Source organism: Aquarana catesbeiana, linkage group LG03 (genome assembly GCF_042186555.1).
Source record: "Aquarana catesbeiana isolate 2022-GZ linkage group LG03, ASM4218655v1, whole genome shotgun sequence".
Lineage (NCBI taxonomy): Eukaryota > Metazoa > Chordata > Amphibia > Anura > Ranidae > Aquarana > Aquarana catesbeiana.
Window position 1 is genome coordinate 141116805 of NC_133326.1, and position 21447 is coordinate 141138251.

Genomic DNA, 21447 nt, shown 5'->3' on the forward strand with positions numbered 1-21447 from the left:
AACAAAGAAGCCATCACAAGCCAATGTTTCAGGACTGCACAAAATGCCAAAGAGATGATCTATAGTTTTACTTACACCCACCATTCAGTAGTTCTCTTGGATAAGAATGGTTTCTTCTGGTAAGCGGCTGAGGGAGCCAGCGACCAGGTCCTCCTGAGCCTGGACTGGTTCCTGTTATGAGAAAGAACAAAAACATATGTTTGTAAATATGCAGGGACCATGCCTCAAGTAAGTTGATAGCCAGTAGTGTGTGTGCTGGATATAGCAAGACTACTTAGTCAGGCTGAGCTTTGTTTACATTTTGGAACTCCTGGTGTTTCTAGCTCAGGCCATGGATTACTGTTAAGGAGGCTCCAGTAATAAGTGTAGGAATGGTCAGTGGCTGAATCATAAATATTTATCCCCACCAGCCAATTAGGGGTGATCAGGGAACAACCTTCCAGAGTGTTCTTCTTCTTCTCCCCCAGAACTCTGCCCTGGGTGAGCTGTGTTCTAGATTTTCCAGTCTACCAATTCTTGTTTTGTGGAATGGAAAGACATAACACATTGTGGAATGTGGACTGGCTCCTAGAAGGAAAGTTTTTGCTTAATCTGTTTTTAATAAACATATATAGTAAAGTATAGAGTACAGAAAAGAAAGAGGGAATTCAATTAATTTCAATTCAATATGAACAGTAGGAGTCAGCGATTTGATAGATTCCGGATAACAGTACAATAACATATGTTAAATCCTCCTGTGTCCTAGCTCTCCACCATTGTATACAGAAATTCTGTGCTGTTTTAAATAGTTCCATGTGTGACATGCAGGAGAAAAGGGGCATATTGTGTTAGACAGGACAATATGAATCTGGGAATCTTGCTTTATGAAATGTAAGAAGACGAATGCTCCAGAGTTCCCTTGTGGTGCTTCAAGAGCTCCGGAAAGGAAGAATAAAGACTAGATTTAGAGAGTAACTATAAAGAGAAAATGAGGGAGAGATAACCCACTCGAATATGTGCTAAGAGCAATTTGTTCCACCAAAAGGTGTATATCTGTATATAGGCTCATGCTAGGGTCTTGAATTCATCAGTGTCTGTGTAGAGGTCCACTTAGTTTGAAAAGAATTGTATCTCTCATATTGTTGGACAATCAGTTCACCCCTCCTCATCATATGGCTATTTCCATTCCCTAATTGTGAGGGTTGTGGACGGGTGACAGTGTCTAGGAATAATGCTTAAGGCTCTGTTTCCACTATTGCATCCCCAAAGTCGCGCGATTTTACACTGCGACTTTACAATGCGATTTATGTTGGGATTTGATGCAACTTTAAAAACGACTTTTTGCGACTTTGATGTTCTGCGATTTAGTCAGAGTGATGTAATTCCTTATCCTGCTTAGTTATTTCCCCTTCCTGTTTCGTTGTCACATGTTGCATGTTGTTTAGCAAACATGTTGGCTATGCAATATGTTGGGTCAGCAGTCATTATGGCTGCTGTAGCAGCATTAATAGATGAAGAAGAAGAGGATAACCGGAGGAGAAGGCATAGATTTTGGATCCATCCCATCATCGCCCAAAGGGAAGGGAGAGGCCAGTTTGGGGTCCTTTACAATGACGTCCGTGCTCATGAAGACAAATTTTTCAACTACACACGGATGTCAATTAGAAGGTGAGATTATTTTTTTATGTCAACTTGCAAATGCTCCAAGATATATTTCTGAAAACGTGTATATGCCTGGTCAGTATGACTCTTTTCTAATTTTTAGCTTTGAATAGCTAGAAGTGTTAACTATAACTTGATCACATTTTTTTTTTAAATGGCACTAGATTGTTAAATTTTTGATTTTTACATGGTCAATGTAGATATTAGCCATACATTTTATATTTACAGTTTTGATGAATTGTTGGCTTTGCTCTCTAGCCATCTAGAGCAACAAAACACCAGTTTCCGAAGGAGTATTCCAGCTATTGAAAGACTGATTATAACATTGAGGTAACTGTTCATACCTACTTTTTCTTCTTCTTACCTCATATATGGCATTTGGATATCCACATCATTCTTTCATCCTCTTTACATGAAGGGAAATAATAAATCCTAGCATGTTATTGTGGATGAAATTGTTTTTACAATATTATTTTTCCCTCTACATCACCAGTGTCTTTTTCCTGCTCCTCTTCTTCCTTCACTTCCTCAGGCACCTCCTTCCAAGCTCATTTTTAGATCTAATATTGAATTAGCTTATTGTTAATATGTATCATTATAATAAACTGTATTTACTGTTCCATTTTAGGTACCTGGCAACTGGACATTCCTTTGCATGTTTTCATTATGAATTTTTGGTTGGCAAAACTACCGTCAGCAATATTGTCCACGATACCTGCAGAGACATCTGGCATATCCTTAGGGATTTGGTCCTGAAGAAGTCCACTTGCGAAGATTGGTGCAAGATCGTGGAAGTTTTCTGGGATCGATGCAATTTCCCTAATTGTCTCGGGGCAATTGATGGAAAACATATGAGGGTAGTGATGCCCATCGGCAGTGGAACCAAATACTTTAACTACAAAAAATATTTTTCTTTTGTATTACTAGCAGTGGCTGATGTCAATTATTGTTTTAGCTATATAGAGATAGGATCGTATGGCAGCAGCTCAGACTCCAGTATTTTCCAAAGATCATCTTTTGGAAGAATGTTGAGGGAAAATGGTCTGGACCTGCCACAGGACTGTCCGTTGCCCGGAACAAATGGGCCGCCAATGCCATTTGTGTATGTTGGGGATGAGGCCTTTGCTCTCAGTGAGCATCTATTAAGGCCTTATTCCAATAGGTGTCTGAGTGAAGAGAAGCGAATCTTCAATTACCGGTTAACAAGGGCAAGACGAGTGGTAGAATGTTCATTTGGCATTTTAGCAAACAAGTGGCGTTTGCTACATACACCTATAAATTTAAAACTTGAGAATGCAATATCTGCAGTAAAAGCAGCATGTGTGCTTCATAATTTTGTAAGAATTCATGATGGTTATCTTTTTGAAGATTCCCTCATGCACGATCTGGAAGGTGCACAATGGAGTGCCAGTAGGGGCACCACCAATGGTGCCACTGTGCGTGAGGGATTTTCGTCGTATTTTATGTCTGCTGCTGGTTCTGTCCCCTGGCAGCAGGATGCCATTGCATAATGTATGTCAAGCATTTTTGATTTTACTATTATTTAGATGTCTGTCATGTTTAATTGCATCCAAATGCAGAATAACAGGTCTTTAACACAAAGTATAAAAAAGGATAAGTCGAAAACGCATAATTTAACCAGAATAATTTTTATTTTCCGGATTTTTGTGCAAGAATGCAGCAAAAAATGTTTGTGTTTTGGGTGAACTACACCATTTGTTGTTTTTTATTTTGAACAACCACAACAAATAATAAAATAATAAAATATATCACTTTGAACAACACCAAAATAAAAGTCATACAACAAATAAAATATACAATCAGAATCTTTTTTACAAGCAAAATCTTTTTGCAAGAAGGCAAAAAAAAAATAGTTCCATGAACTCAAAATTTTTTGGCTTGTTGTTTTGGCAACCACAACAAAAACCAAAAAATAAAACAAGTCTCAGAACCACAGCAAAAATTATATCAAATTACAATTGCTGGTAGGTTTTGTTTTCAGTGGTCCCAGAAACTAAACTATTGGTGTAGTGACTGGGTGTAGGCTGCCTAAGTTGGTGAGTGGTTGGGGGGCCAAGGGTAGAGGTAGTGGGGGCAGGAATTGGATGCAACATGCGTGGCCTGGAGGGATTAAGCATATTACCATATTGGTCACAGTATGGCCGGTTTATTGGTGGAGCATACTGTGTACTTTGAAAGTGAGGGTATTGTTGATAAGGGGGATATTGGGGAAGGGAGGGTTGCATATATGGTGAGGATGTTGTTGGCCCCTCACCCACAAAGGATTGAGCAGTTGACATCAAAGCCATTCTGAGTGCATATTTTTTCTCTGGGGGTACCTGTTTACATATGCCTAAAATTACAGTGAGAAATGCTGTGTCTTCACACTGGTTTTCAGCCATTTTAGTGGACATCTGACTGACTACATCTAAGATTTTATCCATGGGTTTCACAGGCCTGGCACTTCCCCTTGAAGATCTTCGCAAAGGCCTAGAGACATTGCTAGGCCCTGGTTCTGCATCCTCCTCATTCATTGAATTTGTTGTTGACCTTGATTCATCTACGAACAGTTCTTTGTCAACATTGTCTTGGAATTGTTCTTGCTCCTCATCCGCAGCAGCTTCCTCTGACTCATCTTCTGGTGCCAAACCCTGTATGCTGTCTTTCCAGCTTGCTTGGGTTCTGAAATACAAATCACATATTTTTAAAGTAAGCATTACAATTTGATATGTAAAATTCATAACATATGCCTGCTGATAACTTACTCTTGTATTTCCAACACTGGTTTTAAAAAAATCAAGATCCCCGGCATGGGCATATGGGGCTAATCTTTTTGAGCCGGAACCACTCCTTCCTTCTTTTAATTTTCGTAAGTACCGGTTGTAGCAATCTTTGAGACTTCTCCATCGAGTTTGTAATGAGTGCACTACAAAATATAAAGAAAATACCAAATTATAAAAAAAATCTTTATTAACTGCCCATAGGTCATTCATTTCTAGGCTGCATAATTGATATGGATGGTGTTAAAACAACCGCTAAATATATTATCCATGACACCTGCATAATTTGTCATGTGCTGAAGGATGTCGACAGGGCCATCTTTAATATTATTTGGACCGTGGGCAAATATTATTTGCTGGCCCACACACACACAGATTTACTTTCCTGCAGCCACAGGTTGCAGGAAAGAAACTAGATAAATTCCACCATCAACACAGATAGTGTTGACAGGGGATTCCCTCCTGCCAAACGATTGTGATCTCCTGGCAGGAGAAGCGGTCCCCACCAAGAAAACACAGTGCACATTGTTAACACACACCCGTTGGTTGATGAGTATTTAAATAGGTGCAAGGCGCAAAGTGCTAAGCAGCATATATCAACCACTTACTTTTTGAAGACCGTTCTGTAGCTGATAAAGAGTCCCAGGTATCATAATATACATGAGCCACTTCCAACCATGCTCTCTCCTTCTTTGCATGATCTTTGTATCCTGGATCTCTGAGGTCATATATTGCCGGACGTTGTCTGACAAGCCGAACAATTTCCTCATTGTCATGAACTTGTCGCTTGTTCTTTCTAGCCCTAGGCATGCTTCCTGCTGTCTTCCACACTCACATACATCAATATAGGAGGTGATGTATTTGGGAGGAGCAAAGATCATGTGCTTCCGTAGACTTCCGTGGAAGTCGCAACAAAGTCGCAGTGTCAGACATGTACATACGACTGCATTGTGACTTAATACCTTTCTATGGAGAACAAGTCGCACCAAAGACGGAACAAAGTAGTGCAAGAACCTTTTTTGGAGTCGCTGCGACTTGAGTCGTACCAATTAGAACGGAGACCATTGAAATACATGGGTTTTGACTTGTCATGCGACTTGACATGTGTCAAGTCGCAAAACAACTCGCAGTAGTGGAAACAGAGCCTTAGTTGCGTAGATAAAGTATTAACTTCTTGGCCGTTGGTATCCATCTGGGGAGTGCCGAAAATAGTGCAATTTCTGGGGTCAATTTAACGGTGTTTAAGTGTGACCCTAGTAAGTATCGGAGCTACTTTTTCTCACAACTGCTTAATTTTGGGGTAGCTCCACTAGGTATGTGTACACTCCACTAGGTACAGTATGAGTGTCAACCTCTTGCAAATAATGCCAACATAGGTTTGAATTCGATGCAGTGTACGAGGGAATCTGTACCATTGGGTCAGAAGTTTGACATTCCGTTCTTGAACTGTGCTAGCTATACATAGTTTGTGGGTAAGTGAGAAATGCTGTGTCTTCACACTGGTTTTCAGCCATTTTAGTGGACATCTGACTGACTACATCTAAGATTTTATTAAAGAATGTTAATTTAACTTCTTCTGAAAGAGATACAGTACTGTGGACATTGTAGGCAGGTGTGAAGAAAGACTGTAAAGCAAGAATGCTTTCAAAAATATATATTTTAATTGTTTATTTCAATCAGTTTACAAAATGTACACTGAGCAAAGCGAAGAAAAATCGAAATCAAATCAATATTTTGGTTTCAAACCAGCATCAAATCTAATGGGGCGTACACACGGTCGGGCTTTTCGGCTACAAAAGTCCGACAGCCCATCCAACAAACTTTCGGCGGACTTGCAACGGACTTTCTAACGAACTGACTTGTCTACATACGATCACACAAAAGTCCAACGGATTCGTACATGATGACGTACACCAGACTAAAATAAGGAAGTTGATAGCCAGTAGCCAATAGCTGCCATAGCGTGGGTTTTTGTCCATCGGACTAGCATACAGATGAGCGGATTTCTGGGTCCGGCGGAGTTACGACGTAAAGGTTTGAAGCAAGTTCCAAATCTAAAGTCCGTCAGATTTGCGACTGGAAAAGTCAGCTGAAAGTCTGCGAAGCCCACACGCGATCGGATTGTTTCGGATTTGGTCCGTCGGACTTTTGTAGCCGAAAAGTCCGACCGTGTGTACACCCCATTATATTTGCATAATTTGTAATTTGTCAGGTATATGATTACCAATTATACCAAGCAGGTGTTAATGATCATTAATTTCATATGTAGTTTGAAACACGGTCATTAACTGAAACAGAAACAGTTGTGTAGAAGGCTTAGAACTGGGTGAGGAACAGCCAAACTTTGCTACTGGTGAGGTTGTGGAAGGCAAAGCACAAAGAAATGGGCATTGTTGAGGATCGTAGACGCAGTGGTTGGCCAAGGAAACTTAATACAGCAGATGAAAGACACATCATGTTTACTTTCCTTTGACATCAGAAGATGTCCATTAGTTTCATCAGCACAGAGCTGGTGAAAACTAGTGAGACCAAGGTACATCATCTTCTGCCTGGAGAAGTCTGGCCAGAAGTGGTCCTCATGGAAAATTTGCGTCCAGAAAGCCATACCTCCGATGTGGAAACAAGGCTAAATGACTCAACTATGCATAAAAACATAGAAACTGGGGTACAGAAAAATGGCAGTAGGTGCTCTGGACTGTCAAAATTTTAAATATTTGGCTGTAGCAGGAGGCAGTGTGTTTGCCAAGAGAGAGAGAGCGGTACAATAATCAGTGTCTGCAGGCAACAGTGAAGCATGGTGGAAGTTCCTTAAAAGGTTGTGGCTGGACTTCTTCAAAGGGAGTTGGAGATTTCATCAGGATCAATAGTGTCCTCGATGTTGGGAAATACAGGCAGTCACTTATCCATAATGCTATACCATTCTGTAACGACCCCAAACATACAGCCAATGTAATTAAGAACGATCTTCAGTGTAAAGAGGAAAAGTGTAAAGAAGTCCTGAAGTGATGGTTTGGCCCCCACAGAGCCCTGATCTCAACATCATTGAGTCTGTCTGGGATTACACGAAGAGGCAGAAGGATTTGAGGCAGCCTACATCCACAGAAGATATGTGGTTACTACTCCAAGGTGTTTGGAACAACCTACCTGCTGAGATCCTTCAAAAACTGTGTGCAGGTGTACCTAGAAGAATTGATGTTATTTTGAAGGCAAAGGGTGGTCACTCCAAATATTGATTAATTGATAAAAATTAACTATTAACACTTCTGTTTCTGAAAGCATTCTTAATTTACAGCATTTTATCACACATGCCTAAAACTTTTACACAGTTGTGTGTATTTATTTCCCTTTCCCATTTCCTTGTGTAATTGACATAGTCAGTCTGTATGTTAGGGAGTAAAAAGCTATATAAGAAAGATATGGTATGATCAGGAACATTTCCTGACTGACATATTTGTCCAAAGAGAGTAGGTATGCATTATAAATGCTTATGGATAGTTCTGAGAAAGTGGGTGAGCTAAAAGTGCCGGAAACATGCACCCCTGGGTGGGTTAAAGTAATTGTTAAAGTGTAGATAGGAGTAAGGGGGGCCATATTAATAAGAAAGTTGGGAATAGTTTGTGGTTGACATCCACATTTTGAATATTGATTGAAAGAAAAATGGTGGAGTTGAGGGGGTGGGCCAAGAAGAGGGTAGAGTCCATGGGATAGCTAATAAAGGGAGGTGAGAGGGGTTCCCTACTATTAATACCCATAGTCCATAGTCACGTACGTAGCCCCTCCCACATGATGGAACATCATGGGCGGGGCTATGTTCATTTCATCACTTTTCGATCACACGCCCATCTTGGATAGGGCTAATGACACTGACTGTGCAGACAAGGCTTATACTCTGTTACAGCTAAATGTATGTGTGTAATCAGGACTGTACTAAATACAATAAAAACAGTGTTATACTTACTCTATGGTGGTATAGAGAGTGTTAGAGGATGGTTGTAATTGATGAAACAGGTGGAGAGAGGGGGAAAGGAGGAAACCCTGAAGAGCTGCATTACATATAGAAAAAGTGCTTTGAGACCTTCTTATGTTATAAGGGGTCACATGCAATCTGGTGAGTGAGCTTTTGACAAGGGATGTATGTCACAAATTGAGACAAAACAATCGAACACTTTACTGGGAGCATTTTATTGAACTGTGTGCATATGATTTATTGCAGAAAAAGGTTTTGCATATGAATGTTTAATACTAAAGCACACATTGCAAAGTATATCTTCAATATTTTTTAAGTATATATATATTTATTAATTTATTTGTTCATTGGCACAGGGTATGAAATGTGGACATCTTTAAGTTAACACTAAGGTGGGCATTTGTTTATTTTTACTTTTTAATTAAGGTACACTTTAGCACACTAGGGGATAACCCAATGTCTTCCCCAATATTTTAACAGCAGCATATTTTGGCAGCAGCTGAAAGAACCCCACAATCCCAGTGGTAAGATAACATACACACAAAATCAGCACTCGCTAGCAGCAATCCTAAAAGTTCCAGTCCCACAAACAACAGCTTGTTAAAAGGCTTGTAAACCTCAATTAAGATGGCTGCTATGGCACTTCCGGTGTGTGATGACATCACTTCCGGTGTCTAATGTCACTTCCAATGCATTTCGTCCAATGGACTTCTTCCCAGAACTGGAAAGAAGTCCTTGGGACAAAACGCATCAGAGTGACGTCAGGTGCCGAAAGTGAGGTCACCACGCACCAGAAGTGCCTTGGAGGCCATCTTAATTGAGGTTTACAGGCATTTTCACAAACTTTTGTTTGCAATAGGTTTTTGCATATTAAAAATTGGATGTTAACTATACTGTCGCACTATGGGCCCTTTTTAAATGTCTTGCATGGGAGAATCCTAACACTGAAGTATGGAGGACCAAGCGGATTGCTAATGTTACAACTATACCCATGAACACAGCGCTTACTGAATAGCATTTTGGTAAGATGCATGGTGTGACCACAGGCTGATCAGTTGGTTGGAGATACTGTTTCACATTTGGTTATGGCATTCAAGTATGCATGTTAATGTGAGTGGTATGACACTTTTTGCACAGTTTAATTTAAAGTGGTACTACACTATATTTTATTTTTCACTTCTTGGAGGTTTATGCATTATTTTGGATGCAAGAGAGCGAAATTTCCATCAGAGAGGACTCATTTAATGGTGCGTTGTTACATTTGGTAAGGTATATAGAGTGATTGATTCACCAATATTTGCACAGTGGAGTCGGTACTGGGCTTAAAGGGATAAACACGTATTTAAACACACTTTTGTGAGTAGCATGCATTTTTAATTAGCGGTGATCAAGCTATATGCAGTATTACACTATGTGCTTATACTTCCTTTTTTGGGAGCTTCTAATACCAATCTGGAGAAATGGGAGGAAGAATTTTTCTGAAGTGGAGATAGAGACACAGAGGAAAAGCTGAATTGGAGTGTTCTGGAAGGCTTTGAGAAATATGAGGGTAAGGGTACATATATAGGAACACATCTTGTGATCCAGTGGAATTATTTTTATGATCTTGATGTAAGCACAATATAAACGCATTGTCTAAATACACCAATTGGATTAAACATACTATAATATTTGTTTTTTTCTTTTTTTTTTCTTGAGTGAAGCCCTACAAGAGATTCATAACCAGAGTAGACGCTGTTGGGGCTTTTGGTCTACATTGGACTTAAAAAAAATTAAGAACTTTTTGGAAAGACATCTGTATGGACTGGGACTTTTAGGATTGCTGGTAGTGTATATTTTTTTAATTAATTTTTATTGATGTATTAGTGGTATAGAGCACAACGTGCTGCACCACTGTTTTACAAGTTTGGATTAGAGATAGGTGTACAGCAGCTGTTTGCAGTTAATAGTATTCGCTTATCATGGGTGCAGGGTTGGAATCAGAATTGTTTTACATTTTTTGACATTCTTAGTGGCTCTTCATTCTCTTATGGATCAAGCCAACAATCTACCACATTTATAACCGTGTTGATAAAAAGCACTTCTAACTGGTCCCTAAATGATAAGGTTTTCATGCCTAGTAGTTTTTTGTTTGTCAACTCATATTGTATTTAATTCCTGGCATGTAGTCAGTGACAGGTCCTGTTTGTAACAGGACTTCTTCTCTGCAACTGCAAGACTTTGGCAAGGTCATTGCTCCTTTCTTTTTTAATTTGAGCACTGTGTTTAATGAAGATGTCTCGTAAAACGGCTATAAGGGCTTCCCATTTCACTGGATCTGGCATGAGGTCTGACTCATGGTCCACAATAAAGTTGAGGCGAGCAGATTAAATGTCTACTCGGCACGCTACAAGTAACAGTAGAGTTTCCAAGTAAAAGATGATTTAAAGGTGTTAGGGATTTGTAATGTGAGGAAGATTGGAGAGTGATCTGACCATATTAAACCCCTTCCCGCCGACCGTACGCATATGTGCATACTCGGCTTTCCGGGGTTATACCGGGATGATGCCCGCAGCTGCAGGCATCATCCCGGTACCGTTGTTTTGAGCTGGCGATCGGCTACCTGTATATAACAACCGATGCGGCTAAAAGCCGATCGGCTGTTATACCGGAGGAGCGGGAGGGGACACCCCCCCTCCCGCCGCCTCCCGCCGCCTCCCGCCACTCTTACCGGGCCTCCCGTGCGATCGGGAGGCCCGGTGTCCAATCGGCTGCCTCCGGCGGCTGGGGGCGGGCTGGAACGAAGCTGTGGGCAGCTTTGTTCCAGCCTTCTCAATGTAAACGCGGAAGCGACGTCATGACATCACTTCCAATTTACTCGGCTGCCAATGGCGCCGAATTTAAAAAAATATACAGTATTCAGAATCACCGTTTTCGGCGATCTGAATACTTTGAAGTGCAGAGGAGGGATCGGGGGTCTTTTAGACCCCCGATCCCTCCATAAAGAGTACCTGTCACCACCTATTACTGTCACAAGGGATGTTTACATTCCTTGTGACAGCAATAAAAGTAAAAAAAAAAAAAACATTTTTTTTAAAACACAATTTATAAGTCTAAAAATAAATAAAATAAATAATAAAAAAAAAATTTTAAAGCGCCTCCGTCCCCGCGAGCTCGCGCAGCGAAGAAAACGCATACGGAAGTCGCGCCCGCATATGTAAACGGTGAGCGAGAGCAATAATTCTAGCGAGAGCAATCGTCAGAGCGAGAGCAATAATTCTAGCCCTAGACCTCCTCTGTAACTCTAACCTGGTAACCGTAAACAAAATTTAAAGCGTCGCCTATGGAAATTCATAACTACCATAGTTTGTCGCCATTCCACGAGTGCGTGCAATTATAAAGTGTGACATGTTTGGTATCTATTTACTCGGCGTAACATCATCTTTCACATTATACAAAAAAATTTGGGTAACTTTACTGTTTGGATTTTTTTAAATTCATGGAAGTGTCCCTTTTCCAAAAATTTGCGTTTAAACCACCGCTGCACAAATACCATGTGATATAAAATATTGCAACAATCTCCATTTTATTCTCTAGATTCTCTGCTAAAAAAATATATATAATGTTTGGGGGTTCTAAGTAATTTTCTAGCAAAAAATATGGATTTTAACTTGTAAACACCAAATTTAAAAAATAGGCTTAGTCATGAAAGGGTTAAGGAGGAACTATAGTCTGCCCACATAATTTGTAATAAAAACATATTTGCCATTCTAAAAGCTTCCCTCCAACCACTTTACATATTATTTTATGTATACTGTGATTCTGTACTTGCCAAATATGCTGCAGAAATATCCCTTCACTAAGTCTGGCTGCAACCATTTTAACTGTGGGCAGCTGAAGCCACTGCCTGTTTACTTCCTGGATTTACACAGACACACACAGACACATTCACACACAGCACTGCTTGCCTGCACATTTCTCCTCTCTGGATGAATATAAATGGATCTCTGCAGTCTCCTCCTATCTCCGCCCTCATCCAGCCCTGCAGCTCTCCTTGGATCTCCTGTGTTTCATCCCTTCTCCAATCTCCAAACCCCTCCCTTGCCGGCAAACTCTCACGAGAGTGAGAGAGAGAGCTGTACGGGATGACACTTGCCTGGGCAAATTACCAGAAAAGATAGAGGAAGCAAGTTGTATAAGGTATTTACTGGTAGAAGGGGAGAAGATTTAGTAGATTGAAAGATCAAAAAAAACGACTGAAGGTCCGCTTTAATTTTGATATGGGCGGTTCAGTACACAGTTTTCATGGTAAATAAGAAAAATTTCAGTTCTGCTATAGAAATTATGAACGCTAGGGTAGCATGTGTAATCTCTAGCTCTAGGTGTTGAATACGCCATATGTCGATGTTTAGAGCATGTGTAATCTTTTTTAGTTTAATTAATAGGAGAGGGAGAGAGCAGGTTTGCCTAAAGTAGTATCCAAAAGAAGATTTAGGACAAGATTAAAGTCTCTCTCTAGAATCACTGTGCCCTACATAAAGTCAGCTAGTTGAGATAGAATGAGCAATAAATAAGGTCTTGTCTTTGGTTTAGGGAGGTATGTGTTGGCCAAAGTGATTTGTCCTGTTAAATATGGAAGCTTTAAGAAAAACATACTTCCCATTTGAATTGATTTGCTATACGATTATATAACAGGGTAGGGAGTAATGAAGTCCATTAGCTACTCTCTAAGATGAGTGCCCATCAGTGCTACCTATGAGTGCCCATCAGTGCCCACCAGTGCTGCATATCAGTGCCTCATCATCAGTGCCCACCAATGCCGCCTCATCAGTACCACCTCATCAGTGCCAATCAGTACTGCCACATCAGTGCCTGTCAGTGCAGCCTCATTGGTGCTCATCAGTGAAGGAGAAAACTTACTTATTTACACATTTTTGTAAAAGAAACAAAGAAAAACTATTTTTTTTTCTTACATCTTCGGTCTTTTTTTTATTTGGAACACAAGAAATAAAAACCCCAGTGGTGATCAAATACAAAGCTGAAAATTGGACTGGGCGGGGGGGAGTGGCCAGTACTGAAGTGGTTAAAAATAAAAAAACAGCATCAATGAAGGCTGGCCGCCTGCTGCAGGCTCTTCCAGTTGACATTTCTGATATAGGTAAGTGGAAAGGCCACCTGGCTATGTCACCTGGTGGTCCTGCCCCCTTGTGACATCACGGACCAATGCACGCTGGGTCGTGACATCACACGGGGCGGGACCACCAGGTGACATAGCCAGGTGCGTCGGGCGACCTTATTGACGATGGATTTACATCAGGGGGGCACTGTTTTTTTATTTTTAATAAAGGAATCGTCAAAAACTTCTCTGTATTTTTATTACTTTTTGACAATTTTTGGTGAATGGGTAGAGGTACAATGTACTATATACTCATTCACATAGGGGGGGCTGGGATCTGGGGCCCCCTTCCTAAAGTCTGATAAGCCTTATGCCTGCAGACCCACACAACCACCGGCCATGGTTGTGGGGATGAGGCCCTTGTCTCCATCAACATGGAGACAAGATGCTTTGAAGTTGGGGGCATGTGGCCTAGTATTGTTCAGGGGGGGCGCTTGCTCGAATGCCGGGCTGTATGTTCGAATAAGGGTCTAGTATGGATTTTTTAAAAATTTTCGACTTATAATCCATACTAGACCTGAAGGGCCTGGTATGCATTGGGGGGGGGGGGACCCCACGCTATTTGTTTTCCATCATTTTCAATTGTCTGCTTTTTTTTACATTCAGCTGTCAGCGGAGAACTCGCTGACAGCTGATGAGTCATCGGTTATTAAGGACGCGGTGTGCTCCTTAGCAACCAGCTATTTGTCGACCCCCACGCTGTTTTTTTACAAATACCACATGTGATACCAACAGCAAAACCCTGGTGGTAAACATTGCATGTTTTTTTACTCTCTGGTCCATTTGTAAATTGGACTTAAGAATGTTTAAAGCGATATTTACTGGTATTTACTGGTATTACTGATATATACTACAGTTTTTTTTCTGGTAATATATATATATATATATATATATATATATATATATATATATATAATATTTTAAATTTTAAATTAAATTTTTTACATTTTTATATTTTTAAAAGCTCTTTTCTTATTATTTATAGCTTTTCTAGCTTTGGCCGTGAGCCACATTTCCCATGGGAAGATATTTTGCAGTGTGTTCACATACAGTCTTTTTGAAGATTTCCTATTTCTCTTCTGTGTTCATCGATGCCAATATCCCCTCCCAGTCAAAGGGGTGGGTCAATTCACTAACGTTTAATGCATGCGATAACTCAGTCACGTGACTCATTTGCATAGATTATCATATGCGTTAAATTAAGTCCAATTCATTAAAAAAAAGATAATGATTACCGTATTTATCGGCGTATAACACGCACTTTTTTCCCCTTAAAATCAGGGGGAAATTGTGGGTGCGTGTCATACGCCGATCCCCGCCGATCCCCCCCCCCCCCGTTTGTGAGCGGAGCAAGCCGGCCGCTGATATACATAGATAGCCGAGTGTACTTGGCTAGGTTCGGCTAGCTCCGCTCACAGTCACGCCCAGTCCCGCCCTATGATGGACATAACACAGGGACTGGGCGTGACTGTGAGCGGAGTTAGCCAAACCTAGCCGAGTACACTTGGTTATGTATGTATATGGGCGGCGCTCGGGCGGTGCTGGGCGTGACTGTGTTTCAAACTGCCGTGACAATGACATGTCACTGCAGTTTAACTGCAGCCTGGGCAAGGCTGCAAATGTAACTGACAAGGCTGCAAATGACACTGGACAAGCATGCAGATGGACACTGACAAGGCTGCAGATGGACACTGACAAGGCTGCAAATGACACTGGACAAGCATGCAGATGGACACTGATAAGGCTGCATTGATGGGCTTGATGGGTTTTTTTTCCTTTAAAAAAGTTTTTTTCCTTAAAATTCCCTCCTAAATTTGGGGTGCGTGTTATACGCCGGCGCGTGTCATACACCGATAAATACGGTATGTGGTAATTTAAAAAGGGATCAAAGCCTTTAACAAGTAACTATAGACCTGTTAGTTTAACTTTATAGTTGGGAAGATACTGGAGAGTTTAATCACTTAAGCCGCGGACCATTTTGCTGGCCAAAGACCAGAGCACTTTTTGCGATTCGGCACTGCATCTCTTTAACTGACAATTGCGCGGTCGTGCGACGTGGCTCCAAAACAAAATTGACGTCCTTTTTTCCCCACAAATAGAGCTATCACCTCTGCAGTTTTTATTTTTTGCACTATAAACAAAAATAGAGCGACAATTTTGAAAAAAAAACATTATTTTTTACTTTTTGCTATAATAAATATCTCCAAAAAGTATATAAAAAAAAAATTTTTTCCTCAGTTTAGGCCGATACGTATTCTTCTACATATTTTTGGTAAAAAAAAAAAAAAATCGCACCCGGGGACCCGCGATCCTACTCACGTAGCTCGCGGCGGGAGCGCGCGACACCGACGGCGCACACGTGATGACACGGCAGCAAATTCAAAGGGACGTACAGGTACGCCCATTTGCCCAGCCATGCCGTTCTGCCGGCGTAAAAGTACATACGGCGGTCAGCAAGCGGTTAATAAAATACCACATAGACGAGTTTTTGCAAGGAAAAAAGTATTTTAAGCAACAGACAGCATGGATTCATGAAAGACAGAAGTTGTCAAACAAATCTTCTTTTTATGAGGAGGTACGTAAAATCTTGTACAGAAGGGTGGCTGTGGACATAGTATACTTGGATTTTGCAAAAGCATTTGACACAGTTCCCCACACACAGCTCATGTGTAAGGTTAAAGTGATTGTAAAGGCAGAAGGTATTGTTATCTTAATGCATTCTTTGGGAAACAAGAATTTACAATCACTTTAAAGAGGAACTGCAGTCTGTTCACATAATTTGTAATAAAAACATCTTTGCCATTCTGAAGCTTCCCTCCAAACAATTTGTATATTATTTTATATGTAGCAATAACTCACGGTGGAGCTGCTGATTTAAAGCGGGCTTTTACCGTCACCTTTTTACCTGTAGTTTCACCAATACCAGACTTAGAGTCCACGTTGAGCTTATTATCTGACAATGTAGGCACCAGTCACTTTAGTACTTTTCCAATGCTTTAATGGGAGATAACTGGAGGAAGAAGTAGTAGGAAAGAGGTAGAAGAAGAGTTGCAGGGAAGTTCAAATACCTTTTCTTGGTGTAGCACTAAGGAATTGAAATCTTAGGGATGAATGTATCTTCAGTTCAGGATTAAATCTTTGCCCGCCCGGATAGGCCTCTCTCACTGACCTAGCAGCCAGAGCGCAGCACGAATAGAAAGTCTCTGCCACAGACTTGGGTAGAACAACTGTACGATCCTCTGCCACAGAACGTAGTAGTTTTAGATGAACAGCAACACAGTACCAGAACCTTTAAGCCAACCCGGCAGTACTATGTGGTAGGTTAACTTAAGATGCATCCTCCAATTGAGTCACCAGGCCCCTCTCCAGACCAGCACTCCGCATGATCCTTCCAAGACGGGTTCTCCCCTGGATTCTTCCCAATTGTCCGGCTTCTTCCCACAGGACAGACAGCCCAGGACCATCTCTGCAGTAGTTGTAGTAGGCCCCAGACAGACTTCTGGGCCCACCCGCACACTGCAGCAATGCAGTCCTCCGGCCTGGAGGACCACGAGGTAGGACTCCTAGCACATACATGGGCACAACTGGAAAGATTGTATGGGACCTGGCATACCCACTTCTGAACAAAGGATATCACATATACCTTGACAACTTCTACACCAGCCTGCCCCTTTTCAAACACTTATACATCGCAAAAACTCTGGCCTACGGAACCTCCAGAAGAAATAGGAAGGGCTTCCCACAATCTCTAGCGAACAAAAAGCTGCAAAGGGGGAAAGAGCAACATTGAAATGCAACGAGATGCTGGCCTTGAGGTGGAAGGATAAAAGGGACGTGCACATGTTGTCCACCATCCATGATGACACTACAATTAAGGTTCAACGAAGACAAGGTCCCATTGAAAAGCCAACATGTGTCCAAGATTATAGTCTCTACATGGGGGGGGGGGGGGGGGTGGATTTCAATGATTAAATGATTCGGCCCTATTTGTCAATAAGGAGGTCCCGATTCTGGTACAAGAAGGTAGCAATTTATCTCATCCATTTGGCCATTTATAATTCCTACGTAGTCTACACCAAATTCATGGAAAGCCCCGCCCCCTTCCTAAAATTCATAGAAGAAGTTGTCACGTCCCTCATCTATCAACAAACCCCCCCCCCACAAGACCTTCACTCTGATGCTGTTAGCCGACTTCATGAGCGCCACTTCCCCTTCAATATTCCACCATCTGAAGCAGGCCGAAGACAGCAAAAAAAATGTCGCATGTGCAGCAAAACAGGATTTCGAAAAGATACCAGCTACTATTGTCCCCAGTGTCCCTCCCAACCTGGCCTTTGCATTGGTAAATGCTTCCAACTTTATCATACATCCCTAAAATATTAGCCCATATTTTTAACCATTTCCATCATCTGTGCTGACCATTTTCCATGCTTCCCCAAATAACCATGCCACTGCCTTCCACGTGAACTGACCCTGGCCTGTTTTTTGACTATGCCTCTGCCTACCGTTTGGACTGCTTTCATGTGAACTGACCCTGACATGTTTTGTGACTATGGCTCTGCCTACCGTTTGGACCGCTTCCACGTGAATTGACCCTGGCCTGTTTTATCAACTACACTACTGCCCACTGCTTGGACTGCTTGCACGTGAACTGATCCTGGCCTGTTTTATGGACTATGCTTTTGCCTACCGCTTGGACTGATCTGTTGCCCTGCTATTGTAGTACACAGGGGTCTCACATATGTGAGGGGCTCCAGAATTGTTTTTCCGGATGGAGAAAATTTTTTTTTGTTTTCTACGGGTTTCAGAATTTCCGGATTAGGGTCTGGAGTCCAGAGGCTTCATAGAGATTTGGGTGGGTCGAAGCCTCTACCCCTGTGCCCCTGTGCACAGGTCTTACCTGATTGCGGCCTTCAGCCTTACTGCTATCATGCCTCTGCCTGCCGCATGAAGGGACCACACTGCTACCTGGACTATCCAAATAATTAGCTGTAGCAAAAGGCAGTATGTGTATAAAGGGCTGGAGAGCGGTACAATAATGAGTGTCTGCAGGTAACAATGTACCAGGACTAATATTATGGCTGTGCTGGCTGTCTCTGCCTGGACAATTTCTATGGATTGTGCTGTGCTGACAATATCCTTGTGCTGACTATAGACAATATTCCTGCCTGCTGCCTGGATAATTACTATTGCTGTCGCTAAGCACATCCCTGCCTGCTCCCTGGACCAGTGCTCTCCTCTGTGGATACTACTAAAAGCACAGGTAATGCTTTTTTTTTTTTTTATCCTTTCCGCAATAGAATTTATTTTGGATTGTAATTCTTGTTATGTACATGATATGTGTTAGACATATGAAGGGCCTTCAAAAATGATAGATTGCCAGGAAATGATATATGTCATTTATGCTCCTAGAACGCCTGATGGTGCTACTTGGATGTTGGGCCTCTGTATGTGGCCAGGCTGTGTAAAAGGCTCACACATGTGGTATCGCCATACTCATCGCCATACTCAGGAGGAGTAGCAAAATGTATTTTGGGGTGTCATTTTTGGTATGTACATGCTATGTGTTGGAAATATCTGATAAATAGACAACTTTGTGTAAAAAAAATGCGTTTTCATTTTTTTTCCACATTTTCTGGAAAAAAATGAACCGTTCAAAAGACTTTTTTGGGGGCAATTCCATTGTCCTGGTGCTCCAGGGCCTTCAAAAGTGTAATAGGTGGTTGAGAAATGAGATGTGTCATTTATGCTCGTAGAACGCCTGATGTGCTACTTCAATGTTGGGCCCTTGTATGTGGCCAGGCTGTGTAAAAGTCTCACACACGTGGTATCGCCATACTCGGGAAGAGTAGCAGAATGTATTTTGGGGTGTAATTTGTTGTATGCATATGCTCTGTGAGAGAAAAAAACTGGTAATATGACAATTTTGTAAAAAAAAAAAAATCTTCATTTTGCAAAAAATTGTGGGAAAAAATTAAAAAACTCACCATGCTACTTACTTAATACCTTGGAATGTCTACTTTCTAAAAAGGGGTCATTTGGGGGGTATTTGTACTTTCCTGGCTTGTTAGTGTTTTAAGAAATGAGATTCAGAATTGAGCCTTCAGTACATCTGGTGTGAACAGATGTGATCAATTTTCAGTGATTAGCACCATAGTTTGTAGACTCTATAACTCTCACAAAGACCAAATAATTTACACTAATGTGGGTTATTTTTACCAAAGATATGTGGCAGTATAAATTTTGGCAAAAATTTATGAAGAAAAATTACTAATTTGCAAAATTTTATGACAGAAAGAAAAGGCATTTTTTTCACAAAATTTACGGTCTTTTTTATTTATAGCACAAACAATAAAAAACCCACTAGTGATTAAATACCACCAAAAAAAAGGACGCAAATCTTATATGGGTACAGTGTTGCATTAATGAGTAATTGTCATTCAAAATGTGAGAGCGCTGAAAGCTGAAAATTGGTCTGGGCAGGAAGGGGGTGTAAGTGCACTGTATTGAGGTGGTTAAAAAAGAACTGGATACATTCCTAAATGCACAAAATATAACTGGATACTAATATTTATAGGTAATAACACCGGGGTAGTTGATCCAGTGAATATTCGATTACCTCATGGGGGATCAGGAAGGAATTCTTTCCCCCATTGGAGCAAATTGGATCACGCTTCTTTTTTATTCCTTCCTCTGGATCAAATGCAGGTATAGGATTGTATATATGGAGGGTTTCTATTTGTGTGTGGATGTGTTTTTTACTGGTTAAACTAGATGGACTAGTGTCTTTTTTCAACCTGAGTGACTATGTAACTAGTTATTCACATTCAACTGGACTTGTTCTGTAATGTTGAAGACTTTTCCTCAATTCTACAAATAGTAGGTATTACATGACGTGGATAAATAAAAACCTTCACAGACAGGCCCTCCTGATTGGTTTCATATAAGGAAGGAGCCAGAGAAAGAGGTAAAAGTGCCATAGCCACCTTGAAGGAAGCCAGCTAATCATCACAGACTCATAAACATAACCAGGGGCGGACAGGGCCGGATTTCCCACAAGGCCACCGAGGCTTGGCCTCGAGGCGGCAGTGGTGCAGGGGCGGCGCCGCTCCCCCGCACTAACATAGCCCCCGGCGACAGGGGCGGAGGCAACGGGGCAATTGCTCCCCCCGAGAAAATAATGAGCAGGTTAGTAATCATGCTGGCGGGCGGGTGGGCGGCTGGCGTGTGACTGAGGCTGAGCGAGCAGGCAGGTGTTGCCAGAAAGCCTCTCCCCTTCTGAATATGTGACTGAAGGGACGTTGCGTCGCGGCCATCTTGGTACTCCCGCACTCGTCCACAGTAAGCCTAGTGTTATAAGTCGGCAAGCGGACATCTTTATACACCCACCAGAGTCTTGCTTTTCACAGTTATTTTTAACAGTAAACTCAACTTATATTTCACTAAATAAGCCGAGTTTACTGTTAAAAATAACTGTGAAAAGCAAGACTCTGGTGGGTGTTGCATATTCTGATGAGTAGCGGCTTTCTCACATTATCTCTCACCCTGCATGACCAGAGCTCAGCTTCTGACATCACTGTGCAGGCGTGGGCAGCAGAGAGATTACATTATCTCTCACTGCCCGCTCTCACTCTGGGACACAGCCAATGGCAAGTGACAATCCGCATCTTGTGGCAGGCGACATTGGCAAGTGACAATCCGCATCTTGTGGCAGGCGACACTGGCAAGTGACAATCCGCATCTTGTGGCAGGCGACATTGGCAAGTGACGATCCGCATCTTGTGGCAGGCAACATTGGCTAATGACAATCCACATCTGGTGGCAGAGGATGTGGCAAGTGACATAGCAAGTGACAATCCGCATTTGGTGGCAGCCAACAGTGGCAAGTGACAAGCTGCATCTGG

General features: G+C 41.6%; 1 protein-coding gene across 5 annotated transcripts in view; it reads right to left on the minus strand.

The window, feature by feature from the left end:
• The window catches only part of CCDC136 (coiled-coil domain containing 136), a 121173-nt gene that overhangs the window by 87962 nt on the left and 11764 nt on the right, over nt 1-21447 (minus strand). For 4 of the 5 annotated variants that reach the window (XM_073619338.1, XM_073619336.1, XM_073619334.1 and 1 more), the window contains exon 2: nt 76-171. In XM_073619338.1, the coding sequence (XP_073475439.1) occupies nt 76-171 (96 nt within the window). The remainder of the gene's footprint in view (nt 1-75; nt 172-21447) is intronic. The other variant, XM_073619335.1, reaches the window with a different exon arrangement.